Below are 26,441 nucleotides of genomic sequence, written 5' to 3'. Positions count from 1 at the left end.
GTCCGCGCGACGGATCGCCACCGTCACTCGCGCGCGCGCGCGACGCTCGCGTCCCGCGCCGTCGCGCGCGGCGTTCGCGCGACGATGGCGGACGTCCATCGTTTCGTGTTCAGGCTCGCGTGCGCGCTGTGGTTCGCGCTCGGATGCGCGCTCGGACGCGCGAGCGCGTCGTTGGGACGGCGCGCGACGACGCGAAAGGATGCGAACGAGACGTCGGCGACGGCGTCGAGGGCGAGACGCGCGGCGAGCGCGCGCTCGGAGACGACGACGGGGACGGCGAGCGCGGCGCCGATGGATTTGGGGGAGAGCGCGAGCGCGGCGGGCGGCGGCGAGGCGGACGGCGAGGCGCGCGACGGCGAGGAAGCCGAGTCGGCGTTCGCGGGGATGGACGACGAGATGGAGGACGCGTTCGTGGACGAGAGCGAGACGCGCGGCGATGGGGACGACGGCGAGGGAGCGAGCGAGAGATTCGGGAGCGCGCCCGCGACGTTCGCGAGTAAGGAGAACGGGACGGCGAAGACGGGCGGGGACGTCGCGGCGGAGACGTCGCGGGGGGACGAGTCCGGATCCGCGGCCGAGGACGAGAGTGACTCCGCGGAGACGAAGGAAAAGATGTACTTTGTCGCCGAACAAGTGTCGGAGGCCACGAGCGCTTTAAACGCCGCGGACGACGAGCGCGCCAAAGCTCGCGCGGAGGCGAATAAGATTGAGTGGGAACGACGCGCCGAGGAGCTGGCGAAGCAGCGCGAGGAGGCGCGGCGACTGAAGCAAGCGGCGAGAAAGGAGAGACGCATGATGGAACGCTCTCAGACGTTTAGGCAAGAGGCTGAAGATCGCGCCAAGGAAGCGGATTCACTGAATGAATATCGCGTCTCGGCGCAGACGGCGCTCAAGTCGGAGGGGTTGTATTTCATAGCGGAAAACGGCGATTTGGCGACGTTATTGCTGCGGTTGGGAACGCACGAGGACGGTAAGAACATCGAAACTTCGTACAAAAAGGCTTTATTGAAGTTTCATCCCGATCGCTCCGCGGCGCGCGGAGGAACGTTAGAGGACAACGCGCGTTGCGAGGAAACCTTCAAACTCCTGCAAGCGTGTCGAAAGGTTTGGGAAAATATGGGCAAACCCAACAAGGCGTTCACTCGCGCGCAGCCGTCGATGACGAGGCAGTGGACTCGCGCGACGAGTTCGAGCACGCAGACATACTCGACGTCTCCACCGAACAATAACGCCGCGTACGAAAGCTACCAAGCTGGCCGACGCTCCGCTGAAGCTGAGGCGCGAGATAATCAGTCCGAAGTGAACGCCGCGTTCGTACAAAAAGCCAAACAGGAAGCCACTGAGGCAGAAAATCGTATGCGTACCGAAGCTGCTCGACGTTGGCGAGAGTTGCAGAAGATGCAGCGCGAAAAGTCTCAGCGAGAGTCGAAAGCAGAAACAACACGCGTCGATTCCCTACAAAAAGCGCGAGAGCGAGAAGAGTTGCGCAAAAAATTGGAGGAGATCAAGCGCACGTCCGCTTCGTTTCCAATGTCAGAAAATGTGTCTCCCGCGAGCGAAAGAACTAATCTCAGCCCAGGTGTGAGCAGAACTTTGTCTGGCACGCGAGTTCACGTGAACGTGAAGCCCACGGTGTCGCCGGGCATCGACGCGTACGACGCCGTGAGCTCCCAGTCGGCGCGAGCGACTTCACCGCGTAGCCCGCAAACGAAAGAGCAGACTCTACACAGGCTGTGAAGTCTATACCAATATTAGTCCGTTGTTATATTATGCATATGTATTGAATAATTTTTGTCTACAGCAACGCTTCAAAGTCCGCACGTGCGGCCTTGATGGAATCAATTTCTTCAGCTTGCTTAGCGATCTTGTCGGCGTTTTCGTTGCGAACCTTCTCCGGAACCTTGGTCTCGTAGCCATCTTCTTGCGTCTTTTTGACGAGCGCTTCTGTCGATTTGGTGAGCAAATCAAGCTTCTTATCGAGCTTGGCAATTTCCGTCGCGGCGTCGACGATTCCCTTCAAGAGAACATAGACCGTCACGGACTCGTTCACGATGCTCACCGCGCAACCCGGCGGCGCAGATTCACCTTGAGCCAGCTGTTTCAACTCACCGACGCCCGCGAGAGAGACCAAACCTTCTGGATCAATCTTCATCGCCGCTTCGCTGTCATCCGTCTTGACACTGTAGAAAACATCCGGTCTCGCTCTGGGAGGAAGGTTGTAGTTGGACTTCAACGATCGGAACGCCTTAACAGAGTCCATTATGATTTGCATCTGCGACTCAGCCGTGGCGTTGGCCCAAGAATCGACCGCGACTGGGTACTCAGCAATCATAATACTCTTCGGTGTGTTCTCATTGCGAGTGCGCGGAAGTCGCTGCCAGAGCTCTTCGGTGACGAAGGGCATGAACGGGTGGAGAAGTCTCAAACCAGCGTCGAGGCAAATCCAAAGCGCATCTCGCAGTTGTTTCTTCGCCATTTCATCCGATCCACTCATAACAGGCTTGATGATCTCGATGTAAACGTCACAGAGTTCGTATTGCCAGAACGCGTACACAGAGTTCGTGGCGGTGTTAAAATCGTACACTTCCATACCCGCGTTTGTCGACGCGCATGTTGCATTCAAGCGGCTGAGAACCCACTTGGCCGCGAGCGGAAGACTTTGTACATCGAAAGTAGCGTTGAAATCGGCCGGCGGCACGTATTCGTCACCCAAATTCATCATCGCAAACTTAGTCGCGTTCCAAAGCTTATTACACCAGTGGCGGTACGAAACGACACGGAGAACGTCCAGGTTGATGTCACGACCTTGAGCGGTGTAAGACACGAGCGCGAAGCGCATAGCATCGGTCCCACATTCTGGAATGCCATCGGGGAAGTCAGCCTTTTGACCCGCTTGCGCCTTTTTGCGTTCCTTCTCGTCGAGGTTACCGCCGACGAGAGTCTCGTTGAGGGCGGCCAAGTCGATACCTTCAATGACATGGAGAGGATCGATGACGTTACCGAGAGACTTTGACATTTTACGACCATGCGCGTCACGAACCATGGCGTGCAGGTACACTTGTTTGAACGGCACCTTACCAGTCAATTTCATGCCCATCATTACCATACGAGCGACCCAGAAGAACAAAATGTCGTGTCCAGTTTCGAGGAGGGACGTTGGGTAAAACTCGGCCAAATCCGGTGTCTCGTCGGGCCAGCCAAAGACGGAAAACGGAAACAAACCGGACGAGAACCAAGTGTCGAGCACGTCTTCGTCTTGTTCGAGTGTGAATTCTCGACCCGGGAACTTCTTCTCGGCCGAAACGCGCGCTTCATCGGCGTCACGACCGATGACCCATCGATCCATCTTCTCAGAGCTACCGCCTGGCATCCCACAGTCGTCGTCACCTTCGCCGGCGAAACGAACGTAGAAGGCTGGAATACGATGACCCCACCAAAGTTGACGGGAGATGCACCAGTCACGAATGTTCTCCAACCATCTGAACCACGTCGGTTCCATGAAAGTAGGGAGAATTTCAAGTCGCTTGTCGCGAGCGGCATCGCACGCCTCCTTTGCCATGTCTTGGCAATTGACCCACCACTGCGGCTTGAGCATCGGTTCGATGACATCCTTACTACGGCTACAAAGACCCAAACGCATCGGGTTGTTCGCCTTGCCCCGGTAAAGACCAAGCTTGTCGAGCGCCTCCGTGATGGCGACGCGGCACTCAAAGCGCTTCATGCCCTGGAATTGCTCGCCGCCTTGCTCGTTCACCAATCCTTCCTCGGTGAATACGTTGATAAACTCAAGATCGTGACGCTTACCGGTGTTGAAATCGTTCGGATCGTGGGCTGGGGTGATCTTCACGCAACCTGTACCGAATTCCATGTCGACAAGTTCGGCGTCGCAAATGATGGGAATACGACGACCGTTGAACGGGTGAAGAACGAATTTTCCGTGTAAGCTCTTGTAGCGTTCGTCTTCGGGGTGCACCGCAACAGCGGTGTCACCAAGCATGGTCTCAATACGCGTCGTCGCCACGACAACTTCGCCTTGCCCGTCTTCGAACGGGTACGCAAAGGATGTGATGACGCCGAACTCCACCTTTTTGGTGTGCCCCGGCACCGCGAGCATCGTCGGCCCATCGAGCTCGATGTAATCCACCTCGATATCACTGATCGCAGTCTTCAACTGACAACTCCAGTTCACCAATCTATTGTCGCGATAAATCAAACCTTCGTCGAACATGCGCACGAAGGCTTCCTTGACGGCTTTGCTCAACTTTTCATCCATCGTGAACGCCTCTCGAGTCCAGTCCATAGAAGAGCCGATTCGGCGAAGCTGATTGCAGATCTTGCCCCCATACACGTCTTTCCACTCGAACACGCGCTCGAGGAACTTTTCTCGCCCGAGATCGTGCCTCGTGACGCCTTCCTCGCGCTGCAATTTCTTCTCCACCACGGTTTGCGTCGCGATGCCCGCGTGATCCGTCCCCGGAACCCACAGCGCTTCATATCCCTGCATTCGTCGCCACCGCACGATGGTGTCTTGAATAGCGTTCGTCAGCGCGTGTCCAATGTGCAACGCACCCGTGACGTTCGGCGGCGGAATCACGATGACAAACTTTGGCTTATTCGTCCCCATCGTCGGCGTAAACATCCCGCACCGTTCCCACCAGTCGTACCACGCCGCCTCCACCGCCACCGGATTATACGACTTCGCCATCGGCGTCCCCACCAAATCCTTCATCTCCCCCCTCGGCGTTTTCAGCGCGCTCTCCAGCGCTCGCACGTCCTCCTCGCTCGGCCCGCTCGCCTTCTTCTCCCTCTTCGCCTTGCCCTCGCCGCCGCCGCCCGCGTCCCTCTTCGCCTTTTCCTCCGCCGCCTTCGCCGCCTTCGCCGCCGCCTTCGCCCTCTTCGCCTCCTTCTCCGCCAGCTTCGCCGCCTTCTTCGCCGCCTTCTCCGGATCGATCGTCGCCCTCTCCATCAGCGCCGTCGCCGTCGCCGTCGCCGCGTCGTCCATCGCGCCCTCGCGCGCCATCGTCCCGTCGTCCCGCGTCGTCGTCGTCTCGCGTCGAACGCGTCGCCGCGCCGCGTCGCCGATCGACGTCGCGTCCCGCGCGTCGAGCGTCCACGCCTTCGCGCCTCCGACGACCGACGGCGCGTCGCGCGATGCCGCGCGCGCCGCCGAGCCGCCGACGCCGACGCGATCGAGCGATCGATCCGGCGACGCCGCCGGCCCGCGCGCTTTTCCGTGTGCGCAAACAGTCACGCGGCCACGATCTCGAAACGCCCGTCCCATCGAGCGTCGTATTGAAGCGAACCGACCGACCGCGCGGCGCGGCGCCGTCGAATCGCCGGCGCCGGACGTCGCGCCGCGATGGACGTCGTCGTCGTCGCCGACGCGCGCGACGCGAGCGCGACGCCGCGTTACGTGCGCGTGTGGGATTTCGTCGCGGCGCGCGCGCGCGAGCTGCGCGCGACGACGCGCGCGATCGAGGGACGACGCGCGCTGGGCGTGGAGACGCTGGCGAGACACGCGCGAAGACGGGCGACGTCGCACGCGCCGCGAGCGACGCGGCGAAGGCCGAATTTGAAACGGCGACGCGCGGCGGCGGCGGGCGAGGACGCGACGACGGAGGGATGTCGACGACGCGCGCGGCGACGAGGGCGTCTGAACGCGGCGAGGACGCGCGCGGGAGGCGGGACGGCGGTGAAGGCGCTGCGCGCGCACGCGTGGCACGCGAAGAGGTGGGGAGGGTGACGCGAGGCGACGCGCGCGAACGCGAGAGACGCCGGTGATGACGAAATCACGCGCCCAGCCAATCCGAGAACGTTTCGGCGTTCGCTGGAGACGAGCGTATAGAGTTACCGCACGGTACATCGACTGAGGCGTTTGGAAGCTCGATTTTTGAAGACGAGGCGAAATGTTGGAGAGATGACTGACGGCGCGCGCGCTCGCAGGTTCGCGATGCGAAAGCCTCGCGGGTGGGGATGGGTCGTCCCCGCCGCGAGACCGGGGCGAGGTCGAGGTTGGCGATTCATCATGCGTTCGATATCGCAAGCCGCGCTCGCCCACGATTCCTCGTACAACGCGTGTTTCGTCGTGAAGGGCGCCCGAACCGACGTGCACAAAGTTTTAGCAAAGACGGCGGCTGAAAAGAAAGCGCTAAACTTGCGCGCGTTCAAGGACGGAGAACGCGCGATTGCGATTCACGTTGTGGATTCAAAACGTCGCGTGATTTGTCCGGCGCTGGTGTACTGTACGCCGAGAGAGGAGACGTTGAGCGTCGCCGAGGCGCACGTTTGGGTGCACCCGAGCGCGAAAGAGTCGGCGTCAGAAGCGTTTCGTGACGCCGTCGCGGTGCGAGTCGCGACAAACACGAAAGCTGACGTAGAAGTGGAAGAAAGTGACGCATTCGCGCGCATCGAAATCATCGGTGCTAAAGCTTTCGAGATTGTGCAGAAACTGGCTCCGGATTTAGATTTTTACTCGAGCGCGCATACTACCCGAGGCATCCGTCGAATCGTTTGTCCAGACGCTCGTGCGGCTGCTTGGGGCGTTCAAACCGATTCGAGTGAAATGCGGGTGCCGACGGAAGTTGCGCCGACGCAAGCCGAGTACGACGAAAGTCGACGCGCATCGCGCGCGGCTGCGCTCGAGCGACCATGGGAGGAAACGGCCGCCGTCGGTGTCAAATCATACTCGGCGACGCTCATCAATCGAGGTGTGACAGCGATAGAAGGGTACACTCTGATCGTTTCTTCGTCTTGGATGCTTCCCGTTTGGCACGGCGTGTGCCAAACCGGCGCACGTCCGGTGGGAATCACTGAATGGTCGTGGTGTGCGCAACGTTTTGCGCGCGCCCTATTCCCGGACGATTACCTCGACACCCAAGCTGGAGCGGACAAGCGTCTGGAGATTTTCGACGATATTCTCGACGACATTCGAGCGAAACCAAAAAGCAAGGTTTCTCAGTGCGATTTAGCGCTCGTGCGACACGCCGAGCCGTTCGTAAAGGTGAGAAATGTGCTTCGAGTGCGCGATGAGAAGTTGGAACGCGATTCGCATCCGCGCGACGCGATGGTTCGCGTCGCCCTGCGATGTCCGTGGTCTGGTCAACCGACGCTCGGTGCGGAGATCTTCTTCCCCAACGAAGCACAACGCGACGCTTGGTGTGTCAAAAAGACGGACGACACGACGCGCCGTCGTGATCGGACGGTGTCGGGTATGTTCTCGCAATGGTCGAAGAAGGACAAAGCGCTTCGCTCGGAGCATCGAAGCGACGTGAACCTCGGCGACGTCTTCGGCGACACCATCGGGCATATTACTTCTGTATCCGCACCAGCGGCATCTGTCGGTCTAGCGTCCGGTTTGATTCAGGCCAACGCAGTGAAAATGCTCACTGAAAACTTTAGTCGCGGCAAAACGAAAGTGTTCGTCATGCTTAGACATCCAGGGAAATTGGCGGTCCCCGCCGAGGCAAATATTGTCGTCAAGGCGACGCCGTTCGACGAGCCTTGGTTTTGAGATTAGCAAACGTAGTCAAATTTATGTATCATTTGTGTATCATACAATTGTGTTGTGTTTATTAATGCCCGCCCTGCTTTATCTTCTCCACGCACTCCTCCTTCGTGATGTTTGGATTTTCTAGCGCCCACTCCACGGATTTATCGATCCACTTTTTCAACTCTGGACCTCCTTTCGTCATGTTCAACGCCGCCATGACGTCTTGTCCGGTGACTGGTGGCTTAGTCTCCCAACACTCGTTCAATTCGAGCGATGCAACTCGCTGCTCGACCGCCTCAAATTTACTTACGGCGGCTTTCACGCCCGCGGCGACGCGCTCGCGCACATCCGCAGGCGCGGCGTCCGGTTCGAACGCGTATTCGCCTGCCCAAGTCGGGACCTCGGCATCGCTCATGCCGGGCACGACGGCGCATAAAGCTTCTAAGAGCACGGCAAGACGCCACGTCTCACCCATCTTTCGCAGCGCTAAGCCGCCCTCAAGCCGAGTAAAGTCTTTGTTCGTCAACAAGGTTTTTGCGAGAGCCATCGATTCATGCACGTGCACCGTCGTTTCCGCATCTTTCGAGCGGAGCTTGAGTGCGTTACTGATGATGTCGCCCACCGCGGGAACCTTCTTTCCTTTCTTTCCGTCCGACTGCAATTCGCGGTACGGCAACAACCACGAGGCGAGATACAACCACACCCGCTTCTCTTCGTCCATCCAAGCGTCGGTTGATGCGATTTCTTCGAGCGCGCCTTCGACGCATCTCGTGGAGTATTGTGACAAGCGGTCCGCCGCGTCCGTGACGGCATCCACAACGCTTTGCGTGGGAACCTGTAAGACGATCGGGGAAATCTTGAACGCCGCCATGAGCGCCACCGCGTCCGCGGGAGAGCGTCCTTTGAGCATCCCCAAGACTTCCTTTCCAAAACGCTCTCGACTCACTTTATGCTTCAATGCGTGTTGCACGTCCGGATCACTCGCGCTCGCCCCGATCTCTTCGTCCACATCGAAACCGAATCGCGCGGCGAAGCGAACGGCGCGCAAAATCCGCAACGGATCGTCCAAAAACGTCGTTCGCGGCGGGAGCGGCGTGCGCACGACGCCGCGACTCAAATCCTCAATCCCGCGCTCGGTGAAATCCTCCACTTTTTTCTCGTTAATGTTGTAAAACAAGGCGTTGATGGTCAAATCCCGCCTGAACGCGTCGTCCTTGGCCGTGCCGAACTGCATCTCCGGAATCCTACTGTCCTCGGAATAGTTTTCCGAGCGCAAGTTTACTAAATCCAACCACACGTCTCGCACGCGCATCGTCGCCGTCTCCAAGTGCTTACTCTGCTCAGGATTGCTCTGAATCACTCCGATCCCCTTCGTCTCCATCCCCTGCGCCTCCAAGTACGCGTTCACCTTCTCCGCGAACTCTTTCCCCAACATCGTATCCAGCGCCACGTCGATGTCGTCGCTCTCGCGTCCGACGAGCTTATCCCGAACCCACCCCCCCGCCACGCGAAGCGTCACGTCCAGCTTAAAGTGTTCCACCACCGCCAACAGCGTGTCGAACACCTCCCTCTCCTTCGCCGTGCACCGCACCTCGCCGATCGTCGCCCCCTCGAGTCCTCCGCCGCGCCTCGCGTCCACCCGTCCCGCGAAAAATCGCATCCCTCCGCCTCGCCCGACCCTCGCGCGCCGCGCCCGCGCCGCCGCCGTCTCCGCCGCGCTCTCGAAATCCGCCCGCGCGCGCGCCGTCCCCGCCCTGCGCGTCCCGTCGCCCGCGACGCCGTCGCGTCCGTCGCGCCGTCCCGCCGCGGTCGTTTCGCGTCCCCCCCCCCCCGCGCGCGCCAGCGCGCGCCGCAGCGCGCGCCCTCGCGCGATCGTCCTCGTCGCGCCCGTCCCGCGATCGCTCGCCGTCGATCGCGCGCGCATCCACGACGCGCGCCGTGTGCCGGCGCCGTCGACGACGACGGACGCGCATTCGCGCGCGTGTCCACGAAAACCCACGCCGCACTGTTTACCCACACAACGCATCGACCGAAACCACCCTCGCACTGTTTACCCACACACATCACCGCGCGACGCGCGTCACCCTCGCGTCGTCGATCGTCTCGATCGCGCGACCCTCGACCGCGGGTCGACGACCGACCGCGCGATCGATTCGATCGACGCGTCGGTCGACGCGCGCGCGCACCCCCCCTGCGCGCGCGTCGGAGCGATCGATCGACGCACCGCGACGCGACTCGGCGCGACGCGAGCGCGCGCGCGCGAGCGATCGGCGACGAACGCGCGAACTCTTTCGATCGCGCGCGCCGCGGACGGGACGCGATGCGCGACGCGATCACGGTCGGGACGATCAATCACCGCGTCGTCGACGCGGAGTACGCGGTGCGAGGGCCGATCGTCGCGCGGGCGCAGCAGCTCGAGCGGGCGCTGCGGGACGGGGAGAAACTGCCGTTCGATAAGGTGGTGTACTGCAACATCGGGAATCCGCACTCGCTCGGGCAGCGGCCGATCTCGTTCTTCAGGCAGGTGCTCGCGGCGATCGACTGCGAGGCGGTGGCGGGGGCGTTCGCGGCGGACGTCCTCGAACGCGCGGAGGAGTGTAAGCGGAAGATTAAGGGCGGGACGGGAGCGTACTCGGAGAGTAAGGGCGTGGAATCTTTGCGAGAGCGCGTGGTGAGAGGGATCACGAAGAGGGATGGGATTCCGGCGAACATCGACGACGTGTATCTCATCGACGGGGCCTCGGCGGGGTGCCATTATTTGATGAACGTCTTGATTCGAGGGGAACAGGACGCCATCATGTGCCCGATCCCGCAGTATCCGCTGTACTCGGCGGCGTTAACGCTGTATGGCGGTACGCTGACGCCGTACTACCTGGACGAAGAGACTGGGTGGTCGATGGACGTCGAACACGTCAAGAGTCAGTTGAACGCGGCGCGAGCGCAAGGGAAAAACGTTCGCGCGCTCGTCGTCATCAACCCGGGTAACCCTACGGGTAACGTGTTGAGCGATGACAACTTGCTCGATATCGCCAAGTTCTGCGCCGATGAAGGACTTCTCATCATCTCCGACGAAGTGTACCAAGAAAACATCTACGCCGATGGCAAAAAGTTCAAGAGCATGCGCAAAGTCGTGCTCGAGGCGGGCTTGGACAAGCGGGTCGCCTTGGCGAGCTTCCAGAGTATCAGCAAAGGGTACTACGGTGAATGCGGTCGTCGCGGTGGTTTCATGGAACTCATCGGTGCGTGGGAACAAGGCGTGCTGGATGCGATTCTGAAGCTCGCGTCCATCGCTCTCTGCCCCAACTTGGCGGGCCAAATCGTGACCTCGATGGTCATGGACCCGCCGGTGGAAGGCGACCCTTCGTACAAGCAGTTTGCGCAAGAACGCGATGACATTCTCGCATCTCTGAAGAGACGTTCCATCACACTCAGCAACGCGTTGAACTCGTTGGAGGGTGTGACTTGCCAACCAGCGGATGGCGCGATGTACTGCTTTCCGAACCTGGTGTTCCCGCAAAAGTTCCTTGACGAATGCGCCGCCGCGAACAAGGTTGCCGATGCAGAGTACTGCACCCGCTTACTGTTGGCGACCGGTATCGTCACCGTTCCGGGGTCTGGGTTCGGGCAAAAGCCGGGCACGTGGCACTTCCGGACCACTTTCCTTCCGAGCGAGGAAGATATCGCTGGCGTCGCCGTCAAGCTCACCAACTTCCACGGCGAATTCATGTCTCAGTACAAGTAAGCATTGAGGGATGAAGAACGAACTGATTAAGAGAGCGGAACACTTTAGAGAACTTTAGATCCACCTCTGATGTCGATCGAATTGACGAGGAAAGGATTTGTGCTGCTAACTGTGCGATTATTTTTAAAATCCCATTTACACGAGTTGCTTATTCCTCTAAAGGCGAAGCGCGCGATTCACGCTCTGCTCGTACGCGTCATATTCGCTATTTTCGCTATTGTCGAGACTCTGTGGATCACGTTTCTTAGCGTGCGCGAAGCCAGCATCGCGCATGCCTACGATTTCTCGATCCACGTTGAGGAGTTGTCTATGAAGCTCTGCAAGTTTCAGACGCACTTCTCGAGCGCCAGTCGGTGCTGGCACTTTGGCTCGTCCCGGACTGTCGGTATCCATCGGATCGTCGAAAGCCGGACGCTCTGCAGGCGGCGCGCTCTCTCGTTTGTCATCATCATCGTTGCTTTTCTCAGTCTCGTCGTCGTTCGCTTGCTCGGCCACGCGTGCGGTGTTGATTGCGCCGATGTCTTCAATACATTGGTTGAACACGCTTTCCGACGTGGTGGTCGAACCGGGTGGCGTGCCTGGGAGAAGCGTGGTTAATCGAGCTTCATACTGAGTGTATGGGACCCAAAATCCTCCGCGTTCGAGTACGAAAGCATTCTCACGGAATCGTCCACCGGCACCGTCTCGTCGAACGAGCCCTTCACAAGATTTCAATTGACGCTCGATGTCCCACGCAAAGGCTTCAAACTTTTCCGGATCTTTAAGCATCAACAAATCCGAGTCATCGATTGGCACGCCAGAAACACTTCGAATAACGCACGCCGATGGAGGACCGGCGTACGTAATCGATAAACCTTGTGCCGTTTCAAACGTGACTGGATTGACGCGAGCCAAAGTGGAAAATTTCGCTGGTTGATGCTTCGTGCAGAACGGCGTACCTTCCAGATTACGTCCGGGACACCGCCACGCCTTACCATCGTTATGCGTGCATCTCATCGAAGATTCAGCTGGTTGCACATTCGCTTGCTGCGCGGCTTGAGTCTCTCGAAATACCATGGCAGCCATCTCGCCATTTGTTTTCACTCCGCTCGGCACTCCAAAGGGCGGGATGATGACCAAGTCTGCGTCTAGTCCGTAGCAGCGCACCTTCACCGTGACTGCAACAGAGTGTCTGATGACGTGCATCTCCGTCTCGCGCGCCGGCGGCTTGGCGGTTTCGCATGGCGTCGGCGAATGCGGCGTCGGTGAGCGCAGCACTGCCGCCGCGCCGGGCTCCTTCGGTTCCTTTTTCACCGATCGCGGTAATTCCGCATTTGCTCTCACCGGGCTCTGTAATCTCTCATCTTTTATCGTTTTTGCCTTCTTCGCCGGCGCCGTCGCGGGGCTTATCGGTTGCGAACGATCCCTTGGCGGCGCTCGCTTGGACGAAAGAGGCATCTCTGTGTGTACCATTCCGCTCGCGTAAAACACCTCGTTCGACTTCGGCAATTCGTCCAACGGCGGCAGTCCGTTCTCAAGCCAGCACGTTTCGATCCATTTCTGTAATTCTTTATCAAACTCCAGCGCATGTTCGTACGTCACCTCGCTCTCGCCATCGTTTACCAAATTTCTCACGCCCGTCGTCGCGCGCGCTCGCAACGCTTCCAATCCCCGATGCACTTGCGCGTACGTATCGTACGCCCCGTCCTCCTTCTTCATCACCTCATCCCTCATCTTTCGGCACTCCCCGGTCCACGGTTCCCACGCTCCCTTCCTCGCCCAGTTCCCCAGCGCCGTGAGGCATCGCTTCGCCGCGTTTCGATTCACTCGCGCCACTCTAAACGACCACGTCCCATCGTCCAACGGCGTCCCCGTCAGGCCTTGTTTCAACCACGCCTCGTTAAACGTTCGCATCACCTCCGCCAGCTCCTTTTCCCGCAGTCGATTCCCCGGTTCGTGCGTCGCGGTCGTCCAGCACCGTTTCACCGCGAGCAGCGCGTCCCGCGCGGGCAGCTTTTGCGCGCGCGTCGCCTTCTCCTTCGCGCTCTCGAGGGATAAGTCCGTGCCGCGCGCGTTCGGGACATCGCGCGCGATCGCTTCGACCGCGTTCGCGAGCGCGTCGCGCACGGCGTCGCCGTCGGCGCCCATGAAGCGCGTCGCCGTCTGTCGCGATTCGACTCGGCTCGATTCGAATCCAGCGAACGATCGGCACAGCGCGCCCGGCGGCGATGACGCGCGCGGCGAACGCGCGCGACGCGGTCGACGGCGACGACGCGCGCGCGCGCGCGGCGAGCGACGCGCGCGCGCGCGAGCGCGAGCGCGACGGCGTCGTGGGACGGAAACGCGACGCGTCGGGACAGGCGTCGCGCGCGCGCTCGCGCGCGGCGACGACGGCGACGACGACGGCGTTGGAACCGTTCAGACATCGCGTGGACGCCGATCCGTCGTTCGTGGAGACGACGCTTCGAACGCTTCGAACGGCGACGACGGAGCTGTTGAACCTGAGCAGCGAAGGGTTGTCGTACGAGGAGCTGTACGGTAAGGCGTACGCGTTGGTGCTTCGGAAACAGGGTGATGCGCTGTATAACACCATAAGCGACGCGGTAACAGATCATTTGTGCTTGCACGTGGCGAGTAAGATCGCGGACGTGGTGGGGGATGTTGAATTTTTGAAGGATTTGGAGACGCGATTTGCGCGGCACAGAAAGAGCGCGCAAATGCTGACCGACGTCTTCATCTATCTCGATCGCGTGCACTTGAAGCGGAGCGGGAACGCGAACTTAGAACCCGTGGGGGATCTCGTAATAACGCTTTGGAGGGAGTGTGTGGTAAATAATCCACGCATTAGACGACGGATGCACTCGTGCATGTTAGATTTGATCCGCCGCGAGCGCGACGGCGAGAGCGTGGATAGGGACGCGTTGCAAAAGGTGACGTCCATGTTACTCACTTTGCACGAATCTGTTTACGTAGATGAGTTCGAAGTTAAAATGCTCGATGAGACAAGATCTTACTACAAGGCGGTGGCGCAGAAACGAATCGATATCGACGACTGCCCGACGTTCTTGAGGATGGCGGAGGCGAGACTGGCGCAAGAGAAGGACCGAAGTGAAGCTTACATGGCTCCTCGAACAACAGGCCTTTTACTTGAGCAAGCGCGCAACCAGTTATTGAAGGAGATGTCACAATCACTATTGCATAACGCTACGAGTGGCATGGTGCACATGCTTCGAGCGAACCAGATCGAAAACTTGCGTCGCATGTACTCGCTGTTTTCGACGATGGACGATCTCGAGGGTATTCCAGACGTGATGTTCAATCATCTTAAGGAAATCGGCAAGTCGATCGTGAATGATTTAGAAAATGAAAAGAATCCGACACAGTTTGTCGAAGAGCTTTTCAAATTCAAGGAGAAGTATGACACAATCTTGATCGAGGCGTTTGCAAATAATCGCCTCATCGAGTCGCAGTGCAATCAGGCGTATCAACTCGTCGCAAACTTGAATCCTAGATCACCCGAGTATTTGTCGCTTTATTTGGATCACATGTTGAGGAAATCGTCAAAAGACGCGAGTCAGAGCGAACTGGAGATCATCCTGAACCGATCGATGGGGCTCTTCCACCTATTTCACGAGAAGGATGTGTTTGAGAATTATTATCGCCAACACTTGTCGAAGAGGTTGCTAAACAAGCGCTCCGCAAGCGACGATAACGAGCTCGCGTTCATCGGTAAACTCAAGGACGATTGTGGATTTACATTCACGAGTAGAATGGAGGGCATGTTCAACGACATGCTCACTTCGGGTGACTTGACGAGGGAGTTTGAAGGTGTTTACTCAAGAGGCTCGGGATCGATGGAAGTAAATGTCTCGGTGTTGACCACCGGAGCCTGGCCCTTGAAGGTGCATAAAACTCCGATCAACTTACCCCATGAATGCGAGAGGACGTGCAAGGTTTTTGAAAATTTCTACCTCTCGCGTCACGCCGGTCGAAAGCTCACTTGGCAGGCGAACATGGGCCGGGCCGACATTAAGGCTAGGTTTGCGAGCGGTGAATATGAAATTTCTGCGTCGACGCTGCACATGTGTGTCCTCATGCTTTTCAACACGCACGAGACTTTGACCACAAAAGATATTTCGGATCTTACTGGAATGATAGGCGACGAGCTCAAGGGTTGCTTGCAAGCGCTTTCGTGCGTCAAGGGGAAAAATATTCTCACAAAGTTGCCCGCTGGGAAAGATGTGAGCTTGGGAGACTCGTTTCAAGTCAATCGAGACTTCTCATCTAAGACGACCAAGGTCAAAATCTTGTCCATTTCTGCCAAGCGAGAGAACGATCACGAAAGATCGTTGACGAAAAGCAAAATCGTAGACGATCGTAAGCCGCAGATCGAGGCCACCATTGTGCGCGTGATGAAGGCGAAGAAGCGGCTCGATCACAACAGCATCGTCATGGAAGTCACGGCTCAAGTCAGGAACCGTTTCATGCCCACACCCGCGGATATCAAAAAACACATCGAGACCTTGATTGAGCGTGAATACATCGAGAGGGATCCGAGCGATCGAAAAATGTACGTTTATCTCGCGTAGACTTTTTTCATCGACGTTTTGTCGACTAGAAACTTGAAACTTTTAGATGTACTATACTGAAACGAGACGAGCGACAGCGCGTCGACGCGCGCGCGGACGAATCGACGACGCGCGAACGATGCGCTGTTGGAACGCGACAGGTCACATTAATTTAAATCCCCGCGCGCGTGGCTACTTTGCGCGCGCGGATGTTTTCCTAAACTAAACGTCGTCATCAAACGTCGTCATCACTCAATCGAAACGTCGACGCCAACGCCGCGGTAAATATTTTATTGTTTTTCACCGCCAGACGAGGCGCGCTCAGCTCTCTGGTTAGTTCTTCCGCGACGTTTGAGCGCGCTTGTAATATCCTCTCAACTAAATCTCTCGGCGATATCTCTCGCCCCTTTCTCAACGCCTCCTCGTCCATCGCCGGCCCGGGCACGGATGAACGCCGCGGATCGTTCACCCGCGTCAACGGTTTCGCCGCGAGATCTGTCAACCAATCCTCCATCGACCTCGTCTCGCTGAGCTCAAACGGATTTTCGGTGATGTGGTTGTGCAAATACATGTGCATCTCGCCGTTCGTCTCCTGCAAAAAGTGCAGCAAGTTCTTCAAGGCCTGAATCGTGATCATGTCTAAAAACTTGCGCTCGGTTTGGGTGTAGTACGGCGTGCGATTGATGTCGCTCGCGTAATCGTCTTCGTCTTCGCTCATCGACGAGTCGCCGTGTCCCATTCGAGTTAACACTTTGTCGCGCGACGAACCCGCGCGTCGCATCGACAGACGCGGCGAGCGCATCGATCGTGGACCGGTCTTTAACACGGTCGTCGACGCGACAGCGCGCGAGGCGAGCGAATCCATCGCGCGGCGATGTGTGATGCCGACGGTTGGTTTCAAAATGAATTCCACTTTCCGGAGGGGGCGTTTGATGCGCGTCGGCGTGTTTTTGAATTTTCGTCGCATCGATTACAAGTCGCGTGCGAAGAATAGTAAGCTGCTAAGCTTTGTTTCGCGATGCGTCACCGGCGTCGCGATCAATCTCCGTCTCTGAGTACACTAAATCACCAAATCCCATCCATTTCACTAGTAGAAATCTTTGCCTCAGCCTACGCCTTCTTCGCGACGGAGGACGCACGGCGCTTGGCGAGGGATTCGCTTCTGCGCTCGCGTTGTTCTCGGATGCGGAGGGCAAGGACCTTGTGGTATTCCGCGGCTTCCGCCTTGGACTTGGCTTGCTTAACTTTCTTCGCCGCCGCGCGCGCGTGCTTGCGCTTGATGACGAGCGGGGTGACGAGACGTTGAATCTTCGGCGCCTTGGACTTCTTCTTGCCAGTCGCGGATTCAAACTCACGGCGGTACGTGTTCACGTACTGACGAACGTCGTCTTCCTTCGTTAACGCGAAGAGCTTGCGAATCTTGCTCGCACGCTTCGGACCACGCAAGCGCGCGACTTCGGTATCCGTCAAACCCGGAACCTCGGCGTCGCCTTGCTTGACGATGAGCAAGTTCAAAACAGCGATGTCTTGGGAGACGATGCAACCACGGCACGCCTTACGACGGCGCTCACCCTTACGGCGACCGTTCCCACGGAAACCACTCGTGCCCTGAGACATGAGCAAGAACACGCGTTGGTTCGTCAACACGCCTTGCTTCATCCCAAACCCTTGCTTGTCGTTGCCACCCATGATCTTAAAGATGTAGCCTTTCCATTCCTATCGACGAAACGAGCGCATCACACGCGCGGTCAGTACGAATTCACGATCATCATTATCTTCATCAATCATCCACGCGCACCACCGTCGCGTCCGCGCGCGCGCATCGTTCGCGTCCTCGGCTTCATCGCGTCGCGTCGCATCGCAAAGCCCTAACACGCACATCACCGAGTTCATCGCCCTCCACCTCCGCGGAGATGCGCTTATCGTAGAAGCATCGGAGCTTGTTCTCATCGACGATCTCGATCTTCTTCTGCGCCCCGGTCTGCGGGTTCGCGATGTTGAGCTGTGGATCACGCGCGTCGTCGTCGTCGTCGTCGTCAGTCCCCGATCGTCGCGTCGCGCAAACCCGCGTCGTTCGCGTCCGCCGTCGCGTCCGCGCGCGTCGTCGCGCGTCCGTCGTCGCGCGCCGTCCGTCGTCGCGCGCCGTAATCATCCCCATCGTCATCCCGCGTCGCCCGTCGATGGACGCACCTTCATGGTCGCGCGCGCGCGTCGTCGAAAGAGGGCGACGGCGCGGCGCGCCCGCGCGCGCGTCGCGTCTCGGGGGCGCGCCGCGAAGAAACACGGACGCGTGTGCATCGCACGCGCAAACAGTCCGCGTGCTGTTTTGAATCTGTATTTATTTCGGACATTCGGTTGGTTGACGCGCACGCATCGGAGCTCGCGCGAACCCCACGTGCGCGCGCGTCGCGCGTCGGCCGTCGCGCGTTCGAACGCGCGTCGACAGCCGCGCGCGCGCGCGGCGCGAGAGACGACGACGGCGCGCGACGCGCGACCGCGCGCGGCGAGCGACGCGCGGGCGTCGATGCGCGTCGATGACGTCGCGATGGGCGACGCGAGCGACGACGACGACGCGCGCGCGTCGCGCGATGCGATCGAACGGGACGAGGAAGGATTCATCCGCGACGCGTGCGCGCGCTGGGGAGGACGGAAGGCGTCGATCGAGGGCCTGGTGCGCGCGCTGGGAGGCGCGAGGGACGATCATCCGGCGATGTACGTCCACGGACCGCCGGTGACGGGGAAGACGTCGATCGTGCGGGACGTCGTCGGGAGGAGCGGACGGCCGTGGGCGTACGCGTCGTGCGCCACGGAGCACGCGCCGAAGCTGTTGTACGAGGCGGTGGTGGAGGAGCTGACGCCGTATTTGGTGCGGTCGAGCGAGAGTTTGAGACGTGCGAGCGCAGAGCAGGTGAAAAAGGCGCTGAAGTGCGATAGGTTTAGTGATTTAGTGGAGATTTTACGCGCGCACTTGCCGGCGAGTCCGGGCGCGCGGGCGTGTTACGTCGTCGTCGACGAGGCGCAGAGAATGTTACAGTGGCGAGGTGAACCGGTGTTGAATGCGTTTTTGCGACTCGCGGAGTTGAGTTGTCGGAAGGTGATCGTGATTTTCATCGGTGAACAGGGTTGGGATACGTTTTGTTCGGCGTCGGGGACGACGCCGTACGAGGGCGTTTACTTTCCGGCGTACTCTCGAGAGGAGCTGCGGTACATCTTGTTAAAGGAACGCCCGTCGGATGCGGACGAGATGCTGTACAATGGGTTCTTAGGTGTTATGCTGAACACGTTCACGGCGACGTGTAGGAATTTACACGAGCTGCGCGCCACTGTGGCGCCATTGTGGGCGCAGTACGTCAAGCCGTACGAGGAAGCGCGCGCGCGGGGCGATCCGCTTCCCGAACCTCGAGCGCTGTACGCGGCGTTGAACTCGAAGAAAGGATCGACGAAAGGAGATGAGTGCGCTAATGCGAGAGACGGAGGTTCGTCGTCGGCGCCGAAGCGGGAGCAACCGAACGTGCACACGGGATTAACCGTGCCGCTGAGCCCGGCGGCGTTGGCTCTCGGTCGCGGCGAATGGCCGGTGCGGCGCGACGCCACGGGAAGCGGCGCGGGTGGACGTTTGGATTTCGAGATCCCGCGTCTGACGAAATTCTTATTAGTCGCAGCATTTCTGTGCTCGCACAACTCTGATGAGGTGGACAAGCGCATGTTTGGCGGTCAAATAGAAGGGCACGTGGCAAGGGCCAAGCGCAAGGATCGAAACGCGCAAGATCGAGAACGAGCCGCCGCCGCTGAAGCCGCCGTGGATAAACGACGTGTCTTCAAGCTCGAACGTCTTATCGCGTGGTTTCACTTTATCACACGCTCAGCATGCGATGAACACGGCGCTGAAGTCGCAGATCTTGAGGAGGAGCTCCTCAGCGCCGACGTCTTTATGCAAATCTCGAGCATGACGCAGCTCGGAATGCTCTCCATCAACCGCGGGAGCGCGATGGAGGGTGGGCTGTACCAATGCAACATCTCTCGTGATTTAGCCGAAAGACTCGCACAAAACCTCGGCGTGCACCTCGATACGTACTTGAAATACGTCTAGCTCTATTCAATAACAGCGCAACCGACGGCGCTACACACGCGATGCGTCGTCGTTCTCGTGTTCTCGTCTCGTAAGCTAACAATGTTGGTTCTGAGTGCCCACGAAAATTTGTCGTGTGAACACAAGCGCGCGCGTCCAACGCGCCGCGACCAACGCGCGAATCTTATCGAAGATTTATTCTCGGTATATTTTACCCGCGCACACGCGCGCGCGGACGTGTCGGTCGACGCTTAAGCCTTCTCCGTCTGTCGCGCGCGCGCGCCGAGGTTCCGCGCGAGCACCGTCCCAAAAACTTTATCTTTCGATATGCGGCGCTCGGGCGCGGAGCACGCCGAGGATGACGACTTGAGCGCGCTGTTCGACCCCCTCGAGCGCGCGCGGGAGCTTTCCGAGCATTTCTCGAGCGCGTTGATCTCGACGTACGCGGACGCGGAGCGCGCGAGCCCGCCGAGAACGCCCCCGAGGACGCCGACGAGCGCGTACGATGACATCCCGACCGCGACGGTGTTACCGCAGTCGCCCATACTGTCTCGATATGGTGTACATTCGGTATCGCAGTCACCGCAGCGCGCGATGCACCAAACGCCGTATGGAAGCGATCTCACGGGATCGAGCGCGAGCGCGTACTCTCGGTCTTCGCATCAGGCGAACGACGCGCACCTGGCGCAAGGGATGTTTCAACTCAATCTCAGCCCGACGTCGCCGGCATCGAGTTTCGGAGTCAGTCTCACGTCACCGCGCTCCCCCGCGTACGGTGGGTACGGCGATCAAGGCGGAAACTCGCGGGATGACGGCGCGAGGTCTCTGAGCGCGAGTCCGGCGTACGGCGGCGGCGCGAGTCCGGGATCGCCCAAGCAACAGCACTCGTTGTACAAGACGGAGCTCTGTCGCAGCTGGGAGGAGAGTGGGTCGTGTCGTTATGGCGCCAAATGTCAATTCGCACACGGTCGCGATGAGCTTCGTCCGGTGCTACGTCACCCAAAGTACAAGACGGAGGTGTGCAGGACGTTTGCCGCGCAGGGCAATTGCCCGTACGGTTCTCGATGTCGATTCATCCATTACAGACCGAATGACGTCGCGTCTACCGGTGAGATGGCCACGCAACACCGCACGGCGCTATCGGCGCTCATATCCGGCGCATCGACGGGCGTCACGGACTGGGGAGACGCATTCTTAGGCACCCCCGCGCCGCTCGATCCGCGTCCCGCGCGTCGAGCCGCGTTCCGCGACGATTCCGCCCTCGTCGACGACGCCACTCTCACCACCACCGACGACCGTTCGACCGCGCGCGCCGTCCCCGGCGCCGTCCCCGAGCGCACCACCGACGTCAAACCCGTCTCCCTCACCACCACCACCGATCCTTCCGCCGCGCGCGTCTCCGCGCGCGCCTCCGACGACGTCTCCGACGACGACGACGACGACGACGACCTCCGTCGTCTCCCCGTCTTCGCCAGCATCGCCGCCTCCCCCGAGCGCGACATCTTCGACCATCCATGATTCGTTCGTCTCTTTTCATCGCATCGTTTCACGCTTTACCTTCGTCTCGCCTTCGCCTTCGCCTTCGCGTCTCCCTCGCCCTCGCGCGTCCGATCGGACAATCGGACCATCGGATCGCCGTCGATCCGTCCGAGATTTCCGAGACGCCCCGAGACGGCGATCGAAGATTCATCTTGACGTCATCTCGCGACGCCGCGCGATCGCGATCGCGACGCGCGCCGCGCCCGGACGCCGACGATGAAACCGTCCGACGGCGTCGACGTCGCGCGCCGCGCGTCGTCGACGTCGCCGCCGCGCACGCCCGAGCGCGACGCGACGATCGCGCGGCGACCGCGGCGCGACGACGCGACGGTGCCGACGACGACGACGACGGACGCGACGGCGCGAGCGCGCGCGGACGCGAGCGAGTGGTTGGAATTCGACGGCGCGCGCGACGACGGGGTGCTGGAGGGGTTTCCGTACGAACTCGGGGCGCTGGAGTCGATGTTGGACGATTGGCTGCCGGACGACGACGGCGAGGGATGGGCGACGACGACGACGAACGAGGACGCGAGCGGACGCGCGGAGAGCGAGTGCGGGAGCGGAAGGAAGGGCGGAGGGACGTCGTCGGACGACGGTGGGACGTCGTCGATGTCGGCGAGGAGCGCGGGGAAGGTGGACGGGAACGCGACGGAGACGGAGGCGGAGCGATTGGAGCGATTGCGACGCAATCGCGAGAGCGCGAAGAACATGCGAGCGCGGAAACGGGAGTACGTCAGGGATTTAGAAAAGCGCGCGAGTGCGCTGGAAAAACAAAACGGGGCGTTGCAAGGGATGGTGATGCACTTGACGAATGAGAATCACGCGCTGAGGATGAATCTGCAAGCCGCCACGGGGGTGGCGTTGCCGACCGTCATGGTGCCGGCGCCGTACCCGACGATGACGCCCAAGTTGCCGTTACCGCCGTTAGACGCTCCAATCATTGAAACTCCGCCATCACCGCAGTTAGATTTGAAGAAACCGGCGCCGAAGCGGCGGAAGAAAACGGTCGCCGCGTCAGTGACGGCGTTGGCGTTGGGTGCCCTATCCGTGGTGGGACTCGCGGCGCCGCGCTCGAATTCGGCGGGGACTCAATTCTCGTCAAGCAGTCGTCGATTATTAGCCATCACAGCGGCACCGGAGGATCCTTTGACGAAGATTGGCGTCAATGTGACTTCCCTGCGAGAGGAAATCATGAGAAACGACGACGAGCGGACGTTTTCGTTACCGGACAGAGCCGTGGCGGAAGGTATCGCGCTGTGGGGAGATAAGACTTCTGATGGCCGAATCGTGAATGTCCTTAAATCTACCAACGTCAACGATCCGTGGTTCAGCGCGTTCAAGGCGGCGGGAATGCCACAGCACGTCAACCTTCTCAGTCGCGTGTCGTGTACCGAGGTTTTCAAATTCAAGGGAAGCGATGAAGCTAACGCCGAACCCGGTGCTGTCGCGACGACGAGCGCTTGGACGAACGAACAAAGGGAGAAAATGGAACGCAAAAAGTATTCGGGTGCCATTCCACTGCCGAGTGGTCGAGAAAACGTCACGAAAGTTTCGGAACAGACCAGTTTGGAAGCAGAGGATTCACTCGTGAGCGTTCTTTTGCCTCCACCAGTGGAAGGCGTGATGCAGCAATTGAGCAAGCTGTTCGTGGTGACGTTCAACAAACGCACGGCGGACTACACTACGCATTCCTGCCTCATGCCCCAGCCGATGACGCAGGCGCATCATCACGTATAATCAACATTTAATGTGAATTGAAATTTGTGTACAACCTTTCTAGTGCTCGGGCGCGTGTTCGCTTTCAAAATCAAGATGAACGAAAGCTCGCTCGACGTCTTCCAGTCGCTCGATGCGGTTTTGTAATTGCTCTCCTATGTCGTGCGCGCGTCTCAATGGCATATCTTCCTCGAGCACGATGTCGACTTCGACAAAGTATTTCGGCCCAAACGTGTACGCTCGAATGGTGTCGATGAGCACGATGTCTGGATGGTGGTTCCACGCCAGGTACGTCAACGACGCTAAAAACTCTGGAGGGGCGCTCATACCGACCATCGAGCGTATATTCTCCATAGCCGTTTGACTCCAGTTGATGACGATGTAGATTGCGAGCAAAATAGCCCCTAAAGGATCGACCCAATAGTACACCCTATCGCCCACGAGCGCGGCGGCTAACCCGATGCTGTTCGTCGCGACGTCATTTCTATGGTCTTGCGCGTACGTCTGAACTGAACTAGACGTGCTGTTGCGGCAGAACAAAAAAAGAAAAAACTTCAGCACAATGACTCCGCACATGATCCCAATCGTGAGTACTAAATGCTCCAGGTGATGCGTGTGTTCGTCGCCGATGAGCTGCCGAATGCCTTCAATGAGCACCTGGAAGCCGAGCGTGCCCATGATGCAACTGAACACGATGATCCCCAAAGGCTGCATTCGACTCTTGCCGATCGGATACAGGTACTTATTTTGCTTTCGAATGGTCTTATCCGTCATGAACAAAATCAAACCGCTCACCAAATCTAAAAAACTATCCAACGCGCTCGTGATGATGCTCAGGGACCCACTGCTAATAGCGGCGAACAATTTTACCCCGAGCAGCACGATATTCGCATAGAACGACACTTGGAGCGCAATTTGCGTTCTTCTTTCCTCGTTTTCTTCCGCTTCCGTCTTCCCACGCGACTCTTCGTCGCTTCTTCCACTCGTGCGTTCGAGGAAACTTTCCAACTCGTGAAACTGCTCGACGAGTTGGTTTTGCTTCTTGTAGTATCCAGCCACTTGTTTCGCCTCCGCCGCGGCGTGTCGCGGCGCCGACCGGCGACGCAGCGTCGTCGCGGTACCGTTAACGTTCGCGGACGCGCTTACGGACGGTCTTTCGCCGTTCGGGACGTCGGCTTGCGAGGGCGTACGCGCCATTCTCGAACTGAGTTCGTGCGCGTCCAAACGCCAGCTCGCGTCGTCGCCGATCGTCGCGCCGCGCGGACGAGGCGAACGCGGAGACTTTGACGGACCCGCGTCCGCGCTAGGTTGCCCATCGGGGTCCATGACTAAAGACGCGCGCGTGTGTGACGTTAACAGACGCAGACGCAGACGACGCGGATAGACGCGACTTTCACCGAGCCGCGGCGAGGCGATGTCGATTCTACGCACGATGATTCGAAAAAAGAAAAGCTATGTAATATTAATTATGGAATCGCATGGCTCGAGTCCGTCCCACGCTGAGTTACCACACCTTTTCGTGCGCGACGCCGCCGTTGCGCGCTTTTTGAATGCTCTTTTGCATGTAGTCCACGACGCCACCCATGACGGCGATGACGGCAAAAATGACGATGAGCAATCTCGTGACGAATTTGTTCATGAATGTGGTGAAATCAAAGCAACACGACTTATTCACGTGCGCCTCGACGACGAGCACGTATCGCTGTCCCGAGGTGACGTCAAACGAACTATGCTCCAGCTGCGAGCCGTGCACGACGACGCTCCCGATCGGCTGCGCGGGCACGACGTGATCGTCCAACTTATGCACGCCACCGTGTGGGACAGAAAACGACATTCCCTCGAAATTATTCCCCCCGCCCGAGTATTCCGTGACGTTGTTTAGCGACGCCACGAAGCTCAAGTGTTTCCCGTCGACGTGCGTCGCCGCGCTCTTAAAATCTCCCTTCGCGTCGTACTTCACCACGAAAAACTCCTCATCCTCAAACTTAAAGTGATCATCCACCATGCACTGCTCGCGCGCGAGCGGTATGAAGTACTTTTCGTACGCGCTTCGAACCTCGTTTCTCGTCGTCTCCGGCAAGTCGCTCACCTTCACCTCGTACGTCTCGTCCAGGTACGCGTGCCTCAGCCTCGTCCGCTCCCAGCCGTGCGCGTCGCCGCGTTTTATCGCCTGTTCGAGCACTCGTCGCGCCGTCTCCGTCGGCAGCGCTCCCGCGTGCGCGCGCGGCGCGCACACGAACCGCGGGTCGTGAATGCTCAGGCACTGACACTCGCTCGCGTCGCGTTCGGGCGTCGACGCGCGCGCCGCGCGCGTCGTCGCCAGCGCCAGCGCCGCGCACGCGCGCGCGAATCGCTCGCGTCGCGTCCCGCGCGCGCGTCGCGCCATCGCCGCCGCGCGCGTCGCTCGCGCGCGTCGCGGTGTGCGGAACATTCGCCGCCGCGTCCGACCGACCGCCGGTCGCGCCTTCACTCGCGCGCGCGCCGACACCGCGCGCGCGGCGCGGCGAGGACATGCGGGCGACGTCGCGCGCGCCGCGCGTCGCGGTCGCGCGCGCGCCGGGCGCGAGGCGCGCGCGCGCGCGCGCGAGGACGCCGCGGCGACGCGCGGGGGACCTCTTCGACGGCGTCTTCGACGCGCGGGACGACGACGACGGGCGACCGCGCGCGGCGGAGGCGGCGGGAGAGGACATCGAGGATTTAGTCGCCGCGGCTGAGGACTCGCCGTACTTCAACGACGCGTTTCGGGAGGCGCTGGCGGGGGCGCAGGCGCGGCAGCGCGCGGAGCGGGCGCGCGAGAAGGAAAAGATCGACTCGGAGGTGGCGCTGATCATGGAGCGCGTGAAGGCGGAGCGAGCGATGAAGGCGAAATCGGCGGAGAAGAAATCGGCGGAGAAGCCGGCGGTCGAGGAGGCGGTCGAGGAGGCGGCGGCGGAGACGGCGGCGGAGACGGCGGCGGAGACGGCGGCGGAGGCCCCCGCGAGCGCGGCGGCGGCGGAGGTCGAGGACTCCGCGGCGGCGATACCGTCGTCGCTCGACGCGGATTTCGTTCGATTGCTCGAGAGAGACCTGATGGAGATGCAGGAATGCAGCAAAGAGTCGATTTCAGACCTCACGAACGCTCGCGAACGGGTGAACCAATCAATCGCGAACGAAAAGCGGCAGCTCGCTCGGTTGGACATACTTCTCGATCGCGTGCGACGCGAGGCGCGTTACCTGCGCGCCGATGCTTTACGAAAAAAGAAAAACAACTAGAACCATAGCGGCCGATGCTTTACGAAAAAAGAAAAACAAGTAGAACCATAGCGTCCCGACTAAAAATTCGAATTCGATACCACGACA

The 26,441-nt window shown here is 59.7% G+C and overlaps 15 protein-coding genes across 15 annotated transcripts; 8 read left to right on the top strand and 7 right to left on the bottom strand.

The window, feature by feature from the left end:
* Positions 1-84: 84 nt before the first annotated feature.
* Positions 85-1,760, top strand: OSTLU_24233 (predicted protein; the record flags this gene model as incomplete). Its single annotated transcript, XM_001416920.1, has 2 exons — positions 85-746; positions 774-1,760. The coding sequence occupies 2 exons, from the start codon at positions 85-87 to the stop codon at positions 1,735-1,737; spliced, it is 1,626 nt and encodes a 541-aa protein (XP_001416957.1). The 3' UTR covers positions 1,738-1,760.
* Positions 1,761-1,795: 35 nt separating this feature from the next.
* OSTLU_33832 (predicted protein) lies at positions 1,796-4,966 on the bottom strand (the record flags this gene model as incomplete). The annotated part of the gene is made up of 1 exon (XM_001416632.1): positions 1,796-4,966. The coding sequence occupies one exon, from the start codon at positions 4,964-4,966 to the stop codon at positions 1,796-1,798; it is 3,171 nt and encodes a 1,056-aa protein (XP_001416669.1).
* An 814-nt stretch (positions 4,967-5,780) lies between these two features.
* Positions 5,781-7,510, top strand: OSTLU_30614 (predicted protein; the record flags this gene model as incomplete). The annotated part of the gene is made up of 2 exons (XM_001416919.1): positions 5,781-5,857; positions 5,944-7,510. The coding sequence occupies 2 exons, from the start codon at positions 5,781-5,783 to the stop codon at positions 7,508-7,510; spliced, it is 1,644 nt and encodes a 547-aa protein (XP_001416956.1).
* A 61-nt stretch (positions 7,511-7,571) lies between these two features.
* Positions 7,572-9,149, bottom strand: OSTLU_34467 (predicted protein; the record flags this gene model as incomplete). The annotated part of the gene is made up of 1 exon (XM_001416631.1): positions 7,572-9,149. One exon carries the CDS (start codon positions 9,147-9,149, stop codon positions 7,572-7,574), a length of 1,578 nt encoding a protein of 525 aa, XP_001416668.1.
* Positions 9,150-9,712: 563 nt separating this feature from the next.
* On the top strand, positions 9,713-11,382 carry OSTLU_30612 (predicted protein). Its single transcript, XM_001416918.1, has one exon. The coding sequence runs from the start codon at positions 9,810-9,812 to the stop codon at positions 11,229-11,231; it is 1,422 nt and encodes a 473-aa protein (XP_001416955.1). The 5' UTR covers positions 9,713-9,809; the 3' UTR covers positions 11,232-11,382.
* A 5-nt stretch (positions 11,383-11,387) lies between these two features.
* Positions 11,388-13,358, bottom strand: OSTLU_14618 (predicted protein; the record flags this gene model as incomplete). The annotated part of the gene is made up of 1 exon (XM_001416630.1): positions 11,388-13,358. The coding sequence occupies one exon, from the start codon at positions 13,356-13,358 to the stop codon at positions 11,388-11,390; it is 1,971 nt and encodes a 656-aa protein (XP_001416667.1).
* An 80-nt stretch (positions 13,359-13,438) lies between these two features.
* On the top strand, positions 13,439-15,799 carry OSTLU_33783 (predicted protein; the record flags this gene model as incomplete). Its single annotated transcript, XM_001416917.1, has 1 exon — positions 13,439-15,799. The coding sequence occupies one exon, from the start codon at positions 13,439-13,441 to the stop codon at positions 15,797-15,799; it is 2,361 nt and encodes a 786-aa protein (XP_001416954.1).
* A 214-nt stretch (positions 15,800-16,013) lies between these two features.
* OSTLU_30609 (predicted protein) lies at positions 16,014-16,517 on the bottom strand (the record flags this gene model as incomplete). The annotated part of the gene is made up of 1 exon (XM_001416629.1): positions 16,014-16,517. One exon carries the CDS (start codon positions 16,515-16,517, stop codon positions 16,014-16,016), a length of 504 nt encoding a protein of 167 aa, XP_001416666.1.
* A 395-nt stretch (positions 16,518-16,912) lies between these two features.
* On the bottom strand, positions 16,913-17,783 carry OSTLU_7099 (predicted protein; the record flags this gene model as incomplete). The annotated part of the gene is made up of 2 exons (XM_001416628.1): positions 16,913-17,494; positions 17,658-17,783. Coding segments are annotated over 2 exons (708 nt in total), but the record flags the coding sequence as incomplete, so codon positions are not given.
* A 705-nt stretch (positions 17,784-18,488) lies between these two features.
* On the top strand, positions 18,489-19,868 carry OSTLU_30607 (predicted protein; the record flags this gene model as incomplete). Its single annotated transcript, XM_001416916.1, has 1 exon — positions 18,489-19,868. The coding sequence occupies one exon, from the start codon at positions 18,489-18,491 to the stop codon at positions 19,866-19,868; it is 1,380 nt and encodes a 459-aa protein (XP_001416953.1).
* Positions 19,869-20,711: 843 nt separating this feature from the next.
* OSTLU_9818 (predicted protein) lies at positions 20,712-20,927 on the top strand (the record flags this gene model as incomplete). Its single annotated transcript, XM_001416915.1, has 1 exon — positions 20,712-20,927. A coding segment is annotated over one exon (216 nt), but the record flags the coding sequence as incomplete, so codon positions are not given.
* Positions 20,928-21,547: 620 nt separating this feature from the next.
* Positions 21,548-23,155, top strand: OSTLU_30605 (predicted protein). Its single transcript, XM_001416914.1, has one exon. The coding sequence runs from the start codon at positions 21,996-21,998 to the stop codon at positions 23,121-23,123; it is 1,128 nt and encodes a 375-aa protein (XP_001416951.1). The 5' UTR covers positions 21,548-21,995; the 3' UTR covers positions 23,124-23,155.
* Positions 23,156-23,162: 7 nt separating this feature from the next.
* Positions 23,163-24,299, bottom strand: OSTLU_33926 (CDF family transporter: cation efflux; the record flags this gene model as incomplete). The annotated part of the gene is made up of 1 exon (XM_001416627.1): positions 23,163-24,299. The coding sequence occupies one exon, from the start codon at positions 24,297-24,299 to the stop codon at positions 23,163-23,165; it is 1,137 nt and encodes a 378-aa protein (XP_001416664.1).
* A 307-nt stretch (positions 24,300-24,606) lies between these two features.
* OSTLU_92442 (predicted protein) lies at positions 24,607-25,488 on the bottom strand (the record flags this gene model as incomplete). The annotated part of the gene is made up of 1 exon (XM_001416626.1): positions 24,607-25,488. One exon carries the CDS (start codon positions 25,486-25,488, stop codon positions 24,607-24,609), a length of 882 nt encoding a protein of 293 aa, XP_001416663.1.
* Positions 25,489-25,613: 125 nt separating this feature from the next.
* On the top strand, positions 25,614-26,354 carry OSTLU_14611 (predicted protein; the record flags this gene model as incomplete). Its single annotated transcript, XM_001416913.1, has 1 exon — positions 25,614-26,354. One exon carries the CDS (start codon positions 25,614-25,616, stop codon positions 26,352-26,354), a length of 741 nt encoding a protein of 246 aa, XP_001416950.1.
* Positions 26,355-26,441: the final 87 nt, after the last annotated feature.

Source organism: Ostreococcus lucimarinus, chromosome 3 (assembly GCF_000092065.1).
Source record: "Ostreococcus lucimarinus CCE9901 chromosome 3, complete sequence".
In the NCBI taxonomy this organism is placed as follows: Eukaryota; Viridiplantae; Chlorophyta; class Mamiellophyceae; order Mamiellales; family Bathycoccaceae; genus Ostreococcus; species Ostreococcus sp. 'lucimarinus'.
Note: the sequence above shows the minus strand (reverse complement) of the source record. Positions and strands in the feature narration are given on the sequence as shown.

Excerpts from the sequence above, each read along its gene's own strand:
- OSTLU_30612 (XM_001416918.1), top strand. The coding sequence starts at position 9,810 with ATGCGCGACGCGATCACGGTCGGGACGATCAATCACCGCGTCGTCGAC.
- OSTLU_30605 (XM_001416914.1), top strand. The coding sequence starts at position 21,996 with ATGTCGGCGAGGAGCGCGGGGAAGGTGGACGGGAACGCGACGGAGACG.